Below are 15,450 nucleotides of genomic sequence, written 5' to 3'. Positions count from 1 at the left end.
CTACTATAAGGTTTTTCACGAATATGTTCCTTTCAAAAAAAAGTTTAATTTTTCATTGAAGTATTGGGATTACACAAATAAATATATTTCATTGCACTAGATATAAGGCTTTACATATAGAGTTGGGGTGTATGTATTATATAAACCATCTCTCAGCCTAATTTCAGTAATGAGAATACAATGAGAAACACAAATCCGTAATGCTGTGAGAGCAGAAATAACCAAAACTTTATATATTGTGTAACAAATCTAATTGCTTATTAAAATAATATTTTTGAAGCCAATCAATATTACTAGGCAATATAGAGAATTGCCTATACACATGTAGAAGTTCTGCATTAATTCATATCTTGGATATTGCGTATTAATGCAGTGTAATATTATTTTAGAGGAAGTAGCTGATTATCAAAGAAATTTGTTTTACATGCCTAGGGCCAGGGGTGGGCTGCTGCCCGGACTGGAGGGGGTTGGGGGCAAATGCAGTGGGGTAGTGAAAATGGAGCTCCACCCCAGAGCACCCAATTTGAACTGAAAGATGTTGAAAGAAAGTGCAAGGCATCCTGCATAAGCCACACCCACAATGTGGTAGTAAAAGTTTTGGTAGCCCTTCACAGCCTAGGGCTAAACTACTTTACAGAATAAAATAAATCTTTATGTCATTGAGGTTCTGTAATAGTCATGCCAAATGTTTGACATCTTAAGGATTACTTTTCATGGAAATTGATGTACAGTATTTAAAACTGAGAAGTTACATCCTTACCCCACCCCCACCCCAGAAAATTTACATCTTTACCAAATATTCCAGTTTCACAACCTGTTTCTTCTACACACTGGACTTCAATAACCTCTTCTTAACTTGTTTTCTTTGTCAAGGAGAGTCTGCCTTAAACTCAAAGAAGCCTCCTCAAATGTAGGATTTAGCTCTAATACCTTCTTGAAATCCTTCAAGGCTTCATCAAAGAATCCTGCATATAAAAGGGAAACAAGGGATGTTTTTATGTTATTTTGTATATAAAAAGAATAAAACAAACTATTATTAAATCATTTGGGCTAACATACTTTAGATTTACTAAGAAGTAGAACCCATTGAGCAGAGCACAATTTCTGATTAAACATAACAAAGAACTAGCGATAAGACCTGCTTTTTTTGTCTCCAGCAATTTTCCTGAAAATGGATCAGATTATTGAAGGTGTGCATGCTTTTCTAACACTTCAAATAATTGTGAAATCTACATTTCTCATTTCTTAGATTGTTATCTTAATCTCTTCATGACTGTGCATGCATGGAAGCGGTTTTATATGTGCAAAGTCAAAGAATAAACAAATAAAAATTCTTATAGACACATTAACATAAACCTGTTATTTTTCTAACATAGTAGTATTAAGCAATACTTAACTGCTCACTAGCTTATATACAACTTTCCTGTAACACAGATAACTAAATAATTTCTTTGTATGTCATGAATTTATTTGCCAAGCAACATTTCTTCTAACACATCTAACATCTAAGGAGATTTCATGATGGCATAGAATGAAGATAAAATATGAATTTTAGGGTTAGACTAATTGCAATTTCTATATACAGTGATCCCCCGTTTATTGCGTCCCCAACCATTGCGAACAGGGTACTTCGCTATTTTTCAACCCGGAAGTCAAAATACCATCTACGCATGCGTGCCCGTTTTTTCTATGGGCACGCATGCGTAGATGGCAACCGGCTTCCCTGGGTCTTCCCCCTCTTGCTGGCGTCAGCGAGGAGTTTCCCCACCGCCCACGCAAACTCCTCGCTGCCGCCCGCCCTTCGCCCGCCCACGCGGTTCATTCTCGCCGCTTTTGAGCTGAGTCCTGAAGCGAATTCGCTCCAGGACTCAGCTCGAAAGCGCGGAGAGCCAGCGTGGACAAGCCGTTCGCTAGCGCTGGCTATCGGCGCTTTTGAGCTGAGTCCGGAAGAGAATTCGCTCCCGGACTCAGCTCGAAAGCGCCGATAGCCAGCGCGGAGGAGCCGTTCGCTAGCGCTGGCTATCGGCGCTTTTGAGCTGAGTCCGGAAGAGAATTCGCTCCCGGACTCAGCTCGAAAGCGCCGATAGCCAGCGCGGAGGAGCCGTTCGCTAGCGCTGGCTATCGGCGCTTTTGAGCTGAGTCCGGAAGAGAATTCGCTCCCGGACTCAGCTCGAAAGCGCCGATAGCCAGCGCGGAGGAGCCGTTCGCTAGCGCTGGCTATCGGCGCTTTTGAGCTGAGTCCGGAAGAGAATTTGCTCCCGGACTCAGCTCGAAAGCGCCGAGAGCCAGCGCGGAGGAGCCGTTCGCTAGCGCTGGCTATCGGCGCTTTTGAGCTGAGTCCGGAAGAGAATTCGCTCCCGGACTCAGCTCGAAAGCGCCGATAGCCAGCGCGGAGGAGCCGTTCGCTAGCGCTGGCTATCGGCGCTTTTGAGCTGAGTCCGGAAGAGAATTCGCTCCCGGACTCAGCTCGAAAGCGCCGAGAGCCAGCGCGGAGGAGCCGAAGATTGGGGGCGCCGCGGCTATTTTAAAATGTCGCCGCCGGCATGGGGGGCTTGCCAGCACCCCCCGGACCCCCAACCCGGGTTTGGGGGGCTGCTAGGAAGCCCCCCATGCCGGCGGCAAACAGCCGCGCCGCCCCCAATCTTCGGTTCCTCGCTAGCGCTGTGGGAGTAAAAACACCATCTGCACATGCGCAGATGGTGTTTTTACTTCCGCAGCGCTACTTCGCGAAAACCCGCTCGTTGCGGGGGGTCCTGGAACGGAACCCTCGCAACGAGCGGGGGATCACTGTAATAGTGTATAGTGTTCCCTCGATTTTCGCGGGTTCGAACTTCGTGAATAGCCTATAACACGGTTTTTAAAAAAATATTAATTAAAAAATAGTTCACGGTTTTTTCCCCATACCACGGTTTTTCCCACCCAATGACGTCATATGTCATCGCCAAACTAATAATTTTTGCAAATAAATAACAAAAAAAATAATTATTGTTAATAAATAATTATGTTTATAAATATCAGGATCACTTATTCAATGGTGAGTACCAGTAATAATGGTGAGTAAATGGTTGTTAAGGGAATGGGAAATAGTAATTTAGCGGTTTAAAGTGTTAAGGGAAAGCTTGTGATACTGTCCATAGCCAAAAATGGTGTATTTACTTCCGCATCTCTACTTCGCGGAAATTCAACTTTCGCGGGCGGTCTCGGAACGCATCCCCTGCGGAAATCGAGGGAACACTGTACTTATGAAAGAGAAAGAAGTAAATTATGTTGTTAATTACGACTGCATTATAATAGTAAACCTTTTCATTGGGAAGTTTCAATCCTTCATTTATTTTTAACTTTACTGCTATAATTTCTCATGAAAGGAATAAACATTTACTTTGCACACACTCTTTTAGACCTTGGACTTTTACATTTTTGGATGAAATATTAAAATCATTTCAATAAAACATCTCAATAAAAATGGGCACATCCTCTCCTTCTTTCTGAACAATCACATACTATGCAAGTTTTGCTATTTACTGTACTATATTCTATGGAACTCTGATATTTAAGAAAAGGATAGATAACGGCAACAGGATTTCTAAAAGGATGGATTTGGTCAGTATCAATGTGCATTCACATAAGTTAAACATTAAGCTTGAAAACAATGGATATCTACAGTAATATAAATCACTTCAGTGTTGTTAAATCATCTAGGGAGTACCAACAATAGTATCACTACTTCCAAATTATTATCATGGACTATGGACAGATGAATCTCCTCCTTTTGAAATGCCCCAAAATTATGCACTCCTGAAAAACATGTATTTTCACCCAGCCCTTTCCAGTATGAATGAGAGAATAAAAGATTATTTTCTCTCTTCCATCTACTTTTAATGAACACATATTTTATACTAATGGTTTTACCTTAAGGTTTTTGTTTTTTTTCTGGGGTATGTTATGGGAAGCCTTATCTAAATGTTTTAATGTAGACTCTAAATAAAACATTTATACGAACAATTTCTCAAGAACGTCCCGTTAATCTTAATCTGGATCTCTCAAAAAAATATGAAATAGGTTTCCCGAAAGGAATTCATTTACAAAGCTCTATTAAAAGAGAAAATAGTCAAATCAATTACAAAGCAAATAATGTGACACTTGCTATTGAAGACAAGTCTATGTACATACCTAGCCTATACAATATCAATCCTCTGTTATAATAAGGGATTTCAAAATCTGGTTGTGCTTGTATAGCTGACGTATAATCATCCATCGCTTCATAGAATTCAACTCTGAAATATTTAATTTGTCCTCTGTTGTTAAGGGCTGTTGCCAGATCATGGCAAAGATGTTTGCTTAAAGGAAAAAGGAAAAAATATATACTGGTAATCTTTCATCTACTGTAAAATGTTTGTTTAATGACTGTACAAAGTTAGTACAGCATTGTAAAAAAGTGACTTATGAATGTTTTTCACGAGCATTGTAGCATCGCCAGTCAGGGCACTTGGAAAAGGCACATATTTATGATAGTTGCAATGCCCCAGGGTCATATGACCATCTTTTGGGAACTTCTGACAAGGAAAGTCAATGGGGAAGCCAGATTCACTGAATTTACTAACTTGGCAATGATTCATTTAACTGTGGCAAGAAAGATCATAAAAGGTGGCATTCCTCATTTAACAACTGTCTTTGCTTAGCAACAGAAATGTTGGGCTCAATCGTGATTTTAAATCAATGACTACCTGTAATTTCATTTTCAAATTTTGCAATTACTATAGAAAGTATAGTAAAATATGGAATGGCCCCAGAGATAAAATCAAATCATTTATCAGGGACACTTCAGCACAATGCATGTAACTCTTAGCAGGATTTGGGTTTGCAAGGTGGCTTCTATATTAGAAATCCTAAATTTTACAGAACAATACGAACATGATTGGGATAATGCATCAGCCAAAAAGGGCAGATATTAACAGATAAAGTCTCTATAGTCATTGCCATTACCCAGTCTACTCTTTATCCTACCAAAAATCTTTGTATGAAAGTGATGGTGCAGTGGTGATGGTGCAGTGTTTCGGGCTAATTCTGCTGACTGCCAGCAGTTCGATTCTCACTGGCTCAAAGTTGATTCAACTTTCCATCTTTCCCAGGTCAGTAAAATGAGGATCATTGGGGGCAATATGCTGACTCTGTAAACTGCTTAGGCTGTAAAGCGCTATGAAGGGGTATATAAGTTTAAGTGCTAGTACTATTAAAGTTAACACTCAAGAAATAAAATAAATTTTGAGAAGATGCTACCACAGGACTCCTCATTTGGGCTAGTCTATACTCACAAGCTAAGCCTTCTACAATTTCTCAGCCAGCCAGGCCATGGAGGGCATGCAACCTGAGGGATAGTGGCTGGTAAAAAAAACCTCTGTAAAACAGGGGTCTCCAACCTTAGCAACTTTAAGACTTGTGGACTTCAACTCCCAGAGTTCCTCAGCCAGCTTTGCTGGCAGTTGAAGTCCACAAGTCTTAAAGTTGCCAAGGTTAGAGACCCCCTGGTGTAAATCACGGATGTCTAACATTTTGGCTTGCCTGGGCCACAGTGAGTTTTATATGGGTTGCATATAAAACATATAATATAGTTTCATAAACTCACTTAATGTTAAAGTCCATGATCTTGTGGGACCACATCATTAGCTGGCCAAGGACACAAGCAACCCAAGGGTCAGACACATTTGTCATAAAGAGTTTTACATCCAGCACCTGGTGGTTGTTTGGTTCTTCTCTCACCCTACCCCAAATTTCCATCCATTTCCACTAATTGAGAGTTCCTGTTTCAGAATACAGTATATCCATCTTCCATTTTTTAATACATTGCTGTTTCGCTTTCTCGGCTCTCTTTTATATTTATTTATTTTGTCAAGTACGTATTGGTAGTATACAAAGATATAACCATGTTTATATACATGAAACTAGCAAGAGAGAAGCATTAGGGCAGGGGACAGAAGGCACACTGGTGCACTTATGCATACCCCTTACTGATCTCTTAGGAATTGGGAGAGGTCAACAGTATATAGTCTAAGGGTAAAGCTTTGGGAGCTAGATGATGATTCCAGGGTCGGGTAGTGAGTTCCATGCATCAACTACTCAGTTACTAAAATGGTATTTCCTGCAGTCGAGTTTGGAGCGGTTTACTTTAAATTTGTATCTGTTGTGTGCTCGTATGTTGCTGTGGTTGAAGGTGAAATAGTCGTTAACAGCCCCTATGCCTGTTCTGGCAAAAGGACCAGGCTCCATATTATCCTATACTTTGGACCCAGGTCTCTCTCTCTCTCTTTGGAAAATTTCTCTAAGGCTGAGAAAGAAAGAGGGAAAGGAAAAAGCGAAGGAGAGCAACCACACTCAAGCTGGATGTACTCGATTATTGCACTCAAAACGATGAATTACAGCCCACTCTCGACTTGAAAGAAACAGGTCAAGGCCATAGATCGCCATGGAGATCTCTCCACGTCCGGCGCTATGAGTGGAAAATGACTGGCTGGAGCTTGTAATCGACGGATCACTCCTCGACAAGCAACACTGCACCCACTCGCCCCCACCCCCGCCCGCCCGGCTCAGATTTTGGATCCCACAGCCGCGTACGCAATCACCTCATGGCGGAGCATGCGCAGTGATGGATGTATTGGCTATAGAGCTCCTCCGCCCTATCGTGCTGCCGTCCTTCGAAGCGCTTGTGTGCCGCGGCTAGCAAGTCCCCGGCGCTTTCGGCCCTCGAGCCTCCCGCCATGTGTCTTCAGCTGCCCTTTCTGGGCCTCCGCTTCCGTCCGTAACCCAATCTAAAGCCGGACTAGACAGAGAAATCTGCCGTCTCCTCCCGGCCGGGGCAGCCCTACCTACTGTGAGGAAGACACGTGACGCCCGCCGGCTCTGGTTCATAGATTTATTCAGAGGAAAGGTCCCACTTGGGAGATGTCCAGACGTATCTGACCTGTCGGGCGGGCGTTTAGAGAACGCGCAAGCATGAATTATCTTTGAGGTCAGCAGACGACATACATCTGGGCTATTGTGCATGGAGGGGAACCGAAAAGCAACAACGAGCTGCCGTGATTTTAGGAGAAAAAAAGGAACAGATTAGGGGCGTGCATAAGCGCACCATCGTGCCTACCGTCTCTGTCCTATTATCTGTACTTACTTTGCTTATGTTTATGTTTATACCTATATACCTGCTATGTTGTACATGTTTGACAAATAAATAAATAAGATTGGATAAGCTAATAATTTAATACTAAAATTGTAGGCATATCTACAGACCACATCCTGGACATAAAATGTTTAAAATTCAACATTCAAAACCACGCTTAGACTTCAAAACCACGATTTAGACTTCAACTCCCAGAATTCCTCAGCCAGCGAATGCTGGCTGGGGAATTCTGGGAGTTGAAGTCCAGATCTCTTCAAGTTGCCAAGGTTGGGAAACACTGCTTTAGGGCATTGCACACCAGAACAGTTTTTCTCCCATGTCAACACTCTGCTAAACAACTAATTCCCACCACTACTATCAAACTATTTATTATTTATTAATTCGACTTCTATTCCGCCCAATCCTGAAGGATTTAGGTTGTATTACTATTATTCGCATTTTAGCAATAGCATTTAAACTTAGATACGGCTTCATAGTGCTTTTACAGCCCTCTCTAAATTGTTTACAGAATCAGCATATTGCTCCCAACAATTTGGGTCCTCCTATTACCCACCTAGGAAGGATGGAAGGCTGAGTCAACCTTGAGCGGGTGGTGAGATTTGAACTGCTGAACTACAGCTAGCAGTTAGCTGAAGTAGCTTGCAGAGCTGCACTCTACCCACTGCATTTGGGATGAAATCTGATCATTTAGTACTGATTTTATAAATCTTAAATCTGTTGATATTAAAATGTACTGATTTCAATTTATTATGGTTTATTGAGTTGTACAGTATTTTTTTTTAAAAAAAATGTCCTCAACTATTACAGGTTGGCCTCACTTCTGATGGTAACTGAGACTGGAATCTCCTTTACAATCATAATGTCTGACATCATATGACCATGCCAACTTACAATGGCAGTTCAAGCTGCTATTGCTACCGTAGCAATTCCTGCGCAGTCAAAAGCATCCGTTAAGTCATGAGATCATGTTAGCTTTCCCATTGACTGCTTGTTGGAAGCCACCAGTGAAGTCCTAATACCTAGTTCAACAAGCACTCTTTCAGCAAACTTTTGAAGTTACAGCTTCAAGACCATTGCATGAGATTGCAATTTAGGCATTTGGTAACCAGACTGCATTTGCATTGCATCCCATAGTGATATGAAAACCATTTGCGATATTCTAACAAGCAAAGTCAATGAGAAAGCCAACAAAAAATGTGAGATTCATCTAACAATAGTTACCGGGTTGCTGCAATTGCTGTCAGAAATCAGTGTGGTCACATGATGTTGTGACACCTAGTGACATTCTAGCCAGTCCTAGTTACCACTGTTAAGCAAGAACTGCTGCTATAAAGATATGTGAAAGCCAGGGTGACTTATTTTGTCCAATAGAGCAAAATGCACAATCTGTTGCCCTGGGTCTGGAAAATAAACATTAGCTGCTTAACATAGGTTTCCAAAAACCATAAGTCCAATATTTGTGCTTAAATAAAACAGTTGTACTGAAGAGATTATATTGTTGTGTCATGGCAAAACGTGGAGCTATGTCGTATCACTTATATAGGTAGTCCTTGAATTTTCATGACAATTGAGCTCAAAATGTTGCTAAGTGAGAGAATTAAAGGGATTTGCCCCCATTTTATGACTTCTCTTGCCATAGTTGTTAAGTAAGCACTTGTTAAGTTAGTAACATGATTATTAAATGAATCTGGCTTCCCCATTGACTTTGCTTCTCAGGTCGCAAAAACTGATTGCTTAAACCTGGGATGCTGCAATTGTCATAAATATGAATCACTTGCCAAGCATCCAAATTTTGATCATGTGATGCTGCCATGGTCATCTGAAAAACGGGTAAGTCACTTTTTTCAGTGCTATTGTAACTTTCAATGTTCACTAAATGTATTGTTGTAGTAAGTCAAGAACTACCTGTATGTCAAAAACTAAAGATACCGTGTTTCCCCGATAGTAAGACCCCCCCGATTGTAAGACATATGGGGGTTTTCAGGGGGGTTGGCTAATATAAGCCATACCCCGAAAGTAAGACATATGTCTTACTTTCGGGGAAACACGGGGGTATTGCGGGGGGGAGCCCGATGACTTCGGGAAGACCCAGGCAGCGCGGCAGCAGCGCTGGCGGCGGTTCCCTCGGCCCCAGCGCCGTCCTTCGCTTTGCAAAGAGTTCGCGGCGCTGGCGAGGGAGCTGCGCGCCCAGGAGAATCTCCCTTAGGCAGCCTGGTGCCAGCTGCCTCCGTGGCGCAGGCACCGCCTCTTCATGGAAACCCCCGAGCCGGCTTCGGAGGAGCAGCCGCGCGCACGCCGAGCCTTGTGGAGAGCTCCGAGCGGCCGGCAGTGGCCTGTCCTGGTGGCCTGCTTGACCTGCTGCACTTTGCTCGGCTGCACTTTGTTCGGCTGGAGCTGCGCCCTCCTTTGCCCGCCTCCTTTCCGGCAGCTCCCCGCGCGCCCTTCGCCTCGCCGCGGCGAGGCAAAGGGGATGGGTGCGTGGGGAGCTGCCAGAAAGGAGGCGGGCGAAGCGGCGGCCCTGGCCGAAGTGGCGGAGCAGTTCGCGGCGCTGGCGAGGGAGCTGCGCGCCCAGGAGAGTCTCCCTTACGCAGCACGCCACCGCCAGCTGGCACCAGGCTGCGTAAGGGAGATTCTCCTGGGCGCGCAGCTCCCTCGCCAGCGCCGCGAACTGGTCCGCCGCTTCGGCCGCCTCCTTTCTCGCAGCTCCCCACGCGCCCATCCCCTTCGCCTCGCCGCGGCCGCCCGCCCTCTTTCGCCCAGCGCCGCTTGAAAGGACCCCCCCCCTTGGCTTCTGCTGAGGGTGGGGGGGTCCGGACACCCCCTTCTCCGGCTCTCCGGCATATCTCAGAAGCCAAGGGGGGGGGGTCCTTTCAAGCGACGTTGGGCGAAAGGGCGGGCGGCCAGCAGCAGAAGGCGAGAGGTGCCTCCTTCTCCGGCTCTCCGGCAGATTGAGCGCGCGAAGAGGCACCTCTCACCTTCCGCCGCTGCTGGCCACCCTCTTTCGCCCAGCGTTGCTTCGGAAGCCGCCGAATGCCGTCAGGGGGGCGCTTGGTGACCGCCTCTCCGTTCGCCAAGTGCCGCTCGCCAAGCACCCCCCTGACGGCGTTCGGCAGCTTCCGAAGCGACGCTGGGCGAAAGAGGGCAGCCAGCAGCGGCGGAAGGTGAGAGGTGCCTCTTCGATATGCCGGAGAGCCGGAGAAGGGGGAACCTCTCGCCTTCTGCTGCTGGCCGCCCGCCCTCTTTCACCCAGCGCCGCTTGAAAGGACCCCCCTCCCTTGGCTTCTGCTGGGGGTGGGGGGGTCCGGACGCCCCCTTCTCCGGCTCTCCGGCATATCGCAGAAGCCAAGGGGGGGGTCCTTTCAAGCGGCGCTGGGCGAAAGAGGGCGGGCAGCCAGCAGCGGCGGAAGGTGAGAGGTGCCACTTCGCGCGCTCGATCTGCCAGAGAAGGAGAAAGAAAGAGGTCGGGTTGTGTGAAAGAGGCCGGGGTTGGGGGAAGGGGAGACGTAAGATGTTTTTTTTTTTTTTGCAACGCCGCTCAAAAGGTGCCTTGGCTGGAAGAGTAGCTGGTTTCCAGGGCATAAACTGGCTCGCTTCCGGGGATGGTAATGTAAGACATACCCCGAAAGTAAGACATAGTGGGGCTTTTGGGGGTAAAAAGAAAGTAAGACATGGCCTTACTATCGGGGAAACACGGTAAGTAATATAGGAATTTATTTATTTATTTATTATTTGGATTTGTATGCCGCCCCTCTCCGAAAACTCGGGGCGGCTCACAACAAGTGAAAAGACAATCCAATACATAATCCAATTAATTAAAATATTATAAATTAAGAAAAACCCCTATACTAACATACACACACACAAGCATACCATATATAAATTCAACGTGCCCAGGGGAAGATGTTTAGTTTCCCCATGCCTGACGGCAAAGGTGGGTTTTGAGGAGTTTACGGAAGGCAGGAAGAGTAGGGGCAGTTCTGATCTCCGGGGGGAGTTGGTTCCAGAGAGTCGGTGCCGCCACAGAGAAGGCTCTCCCCCTGGGGCCCGCCAACCGGCATTGTTTAGTTGACGGGACCCGGAGGAGGCCCACTCTGTGGGACCTAATCGGTCGCTGGGATTCGTGCGGCAGAAGGCGGTCTCGGAGATATTCTGGTCCAGTGCCATGAAGGGCTTTAAAGGTCATAACCAACACTTTGAATTGTGACCGGAAACTGATCGGCAGCCAATGCAGACTGCGGAGTGATGGTGAAACATGGGCATACCTGGGTAAGCCCATGACTGCTCTCGCAGCTGCATTCTGCACGATCTGAAGTTTCTGAACACTTTTCAAAGGTAGCCCCATGTAGAGAGCATTATAGTAGTCGAACCTCGAGGTGATGAGGGCATGAGTGACTGTGAGCAATGAGTCCCGGTCCAGGTAGGGCCGCAACTGGTGCACCAGGCGAACCTGGGCAAACGCCCCCCTCGCCACAGCTGAAAGATGGTTCTCTAATGTGAGCTGTGGATCGAGGAGGATGCCCAAGTTGCGGACCCTCTCTGAGGGGGTCAGTAATTCCCCCCCCCCAGGGTAATGGACGGACAGATGGGATTGTCCTTGGGAGGCAAAACCCACAGCCACTCCGTCTTATCCGGGTTGAGCTTGAGTCTGTTGACACCCATCCAGGCCCCAACAGCCTCCAGGCACCGGCACATCACTTCCACCGCTTCGTTGACTGGGCATGGGGTGGAGATGTAAAGCTGGGTATCATCGGCATATTGATGATACCTCACCCCATGTCCTTGGATGATCTCACCCAGCGGTTTCATATAGATGTTAAATAGCAAGGGGGAGAGGACCGACCCCTGAGGTACTCCACAAGGGAGAGACCTCGGAGTCGACCTCTGACCCCCCACTAACACCGACTGCGACCGGCCAGAGAGGTAGGAGGAGAACCACTGAAGCACAGTGCCTCCCACCCCCAACCCCTCCAACCGGTGCAGAAGGATACCATGGTCGATGGTATCGAAAGCTGCTGAGAGATCGAGGAGCACCAGGACAGAGCATAAACCCCCGTCCCAGGCCCGCCAGAGATCATCCATCAACGCGACCAAAGCGGTTTCCGTGCTGTAACCGGGCCTGAAGCCCGACTGCTGGGGACCTAGATAATCGGCTTTTTCCAAGGACCGCTGGAGCTGGAGTGCCACCACCTTCTCGACAACCTTCCCCATGAAGGGAAGGTTGGAGACTGGACAATAGTTGTTGAGTACGGCTGGGTCCAGGGAAGGCTTCTTGAGGAGAGGGCGCACAAGCGCTTCTTTATAGAGTGATGGAAAAACTCCCCTCCCCAAGGAAGCGTTGGTAATCTCCTGGGCCCAGCTCCGTGTCACCTCCCTGCTGGCCGAGACCAACCAGGAGGGACACGGATCCAGTACAGGTGGCGGAACTCACAGCTCCAATGGCCTTGTCCACTTCATCAGGTGTCACCAGATCAAACTCTTCCCAGACAGGTGGACAAGTACGTGCCCCAGTCACCTCGACTGACTCATTGTCAGTCGACTCTGTTTTACAATTGGAGTCGAGGTCGGCCCGGATCTGAGCGACTTTATCAGTGAAAAACGTGTTAAACTCCTCGGCACTACTCTGCAAGGGCTCCCCAACTCCCCCCTGGTTAAGAAGGGAGCGGGTCACCCTAAACAGAGCGGCCGGGCGGGATTCCGCTGATGCAATCAAGGCGGCATGGTACGCGCATCTTGCCGCCTTGAGCGCCACTTTGTAAGTCTTAATAAAGGCTCTTACAAGTGTTCGATCAGATTCAGACCTGCTCTTCCTCCATCGCTTCTCTAGACGTCTCTTTTGGCGTTTCAACTCCCGGAGCTCCTCGTTGAACCATGGGGCTCTACGGGGTCTAGCGCCACGGAGAGGTCGCAAAGGCGCAATCCGGTCGAGAGCCTCCGCAGCAGCCGTATTCCAGGCCTCCGCAAGAGACTCCGCCGAACTGTGGATGAGTGCCTCTGGAATAACCCCAAGCGCCGTCTGAAAGCCCTCTGGGTCCATCAGGCGTCTGGGGCGGAACATCTTCATTGGTTCCGCGTCCCTGCGGGGAAGGATTGGAGCCAGGAAGTCAAGCCGTAGTAGAAAATGGTCTGACCATGACAAAGGCACTGCTTCTAAGCCCCTTAGTCTCAGACCATTACTCAATTGCTCGGAAAGGAATACCATGTCAGGTGCGTGCCCCCCCTCATGAGTCGGACCCCGTACTACGTGAGTCAGGTCCATGGCTGTCATGGTGGCCATGAACTCCTGTGCCAAGCCAGAGGTTTCGCCGAGTGACGGCAGGTTGAAGTCCCCCAAGACAATAAATCTGGGGAACTCCACCGCCAACCCGGCTACCTCCTCGAGTAGCACAGGCAGGGCTTTTGACACGCAGCTGGGAGGCAGGTACGTGAGAAATAAGCCCACCTGAACCCCTAAGTCCAACTTCATCAAGAGTGACTCGCAACCCGCAATTTCCGGAGCAATGAGTCCACGTAGGCAAAGGCTCTCCCTGGCTATAATAGCCACTCCTCCCCCCCTTCCCTGGGGTCGAGGTTGGTGCCATATCTGAAACCCAGCTGGGCAAATTTCAGAGAGAGGAACACCTCCCTCTGGGCCCAGCCAGGTTTCAGTAATACATGCCAGGTCGGCCTCCTCATCCAGGATCAGATCCCGGATGAGGAGAGCTTTATTGACCACCGACCTGGCATTAAGCAGCAGCAACCTGAGCCCAGGGCCAGAGTTGCACATACAGTGGGGAAGAAAAGTATTTAGTCAGACACCAGTTGTGCAAGTTCTCCCACTTAAAAAGATGAGAGGCCTGTAATTGACATCATAAGTAGACCTCAACCATGAGAGACATGAGAAAAGACATCCAGAAAATCACATTGTCTGATTTTTAATGAATTTATTTGCAAATTATAAAAATCAGACGTGATTTTCTGGATGTCTTTTCTCATGTTGTCTCTCATGGTTGAAGGCTACTTATGATGTCAATTACAGGCCTCTCTCATCTTTTTAAGTGGGAGAACTGTTGTCTGACTAAATACTTCCCCCCCCCCAAAGTGTGTGAATGCTATTTTCAATTGTTGTAGTCATCCCCAAAATATATTATTTCATAGTATACCATGACAACTTTGGAAATCATTGTATTTGATGTATAGTGTAGTTAGAAATTAGAGACATTTTGTGAAGGTATGTTTTTCAAACTTTGAAATCATGTGTACTAAAAATTCATCTCACCAAACTGTATTTGTCAATGAATTCAATTTTCTGTTTTTATAGGGATTGTGAAAACTGTTTTGAGGCCCATTACTTCCTTTGTCTTAGTAAACTTCCAGGCTGAACAGTTTTGCCAAGTATGTCAGTATGGGCCTTGAACTTGGACTGAAGTTCATGGACTTTATAGCTATAAAAATAACAGAAGTAATAGTTCATGTTTTCCTGGGCTTATAGATCCATCAGTGAGCATCAGTGACATGTTTTTCTATAAACATGCCTAACCCTTCCTTTACCCTTTTGTCAAAAAGTTTTTAAAATTGCTGATATTACGCAATGGTACTTATCATTACCCTTTATTATTAACCTCCACCTTCCCCAAAACAACTCTGGGGTAAGTAAATGTCCCTAAATTACCCAGCTGGCTTCAATTGACAAAAAAGATAACTATCATTTAATTTACAGATTTATACCTGTATGCACACACACACACACACACACACACACACACACAATCAATAACCCAATTATATACTTAAAATCCAATGTACTAATTCTTAATAACAATCCAACCAAATTCATGATTTTAAGTAAGTAAACCTGAAGTGACAACTATCTCCAGTTAATCCTCCTGGGTAGTAATAACATTTAGTTAAAATATATTTATCATAAATATATAGGGTTGGAATAGGTCTTGGAGATCTTCTAAACTATCTACCCATAGCAGGAATCCTCAAACCATCTGGACAAATAACTGTCCAGTCTTTGCTTGAAAATCTTTTTTAAAATAATTTTTAATTGATTTTATATAATATAAAATACACACAACACAAAACAGTGCATGGTGAATTGTGCTCCTGCCACCCATCAACATACATTCAATCCCTCCACCAAATGAGGGTGTACTAATTTAGAATTTTTTACAACCAGGAATATCAACATGTTTGCAAAGTGTAGAATGATTCCAATTTGCCCTAAAACCTCTGACCCTGTACCATCTTTCCATCTGTTTTTCCACTTTATTTTCATCAATCATATTCATTTTAATTTC

At 46.0% G+C, this 15,450-nt stretch overlaps 1 protein-coding gene across 1 annotated transcript; it reads right to left on the bottom strand.

The window, feature by feature from the left end:
• Window positions 1-26: 26 nt before the first annotated feature.
• On the bottom strand, window positions 27-6,855 carry TTC32 (tetratricopeptide repeat domain 32). Its single transcript, XM_070732840.1, has 3 exons — window positions 6,618-6,855; window positions 4,171-4,337; window positions 27-965 (listed from the first exon to the last, which is right to left on the bottom strand). The coding sequence occupies exons 1-3, from the start codon at window positions 6,752-6,754 to the stop codon at window positions 838-840; spliced, it is 432 nt and encodes a 143-aa protein (XP_070588941.1). The 5' UTR covers window positions 6,755-6,855; the 3' UTR covers window positions 27-837.
• Window positions 6,856-15,450: the final 8,595 nt, after the last annotated feature.

This window comes from Erythrolamprus reginae, chromosome 1 (genome assembly GCF_031021105.1).
Source record: "Erythrolamprus reginae isolate rEryReg1 chromosome 1, rEryReg1.hap1, whole genome shotgun sequence".
Taxonomy (NCBI): domain Eukaryota; kingdom Metazoa; phylum Chordata; class Lepidosauria; order Squamata; family Dipsadidae; genus Erythrolamprus; species Erythrolamprus reginae.
Note: the sequence above shows the minus strand (reverse complement) of the source record. Positions and strands in the feature narration are given on the sequence as shown.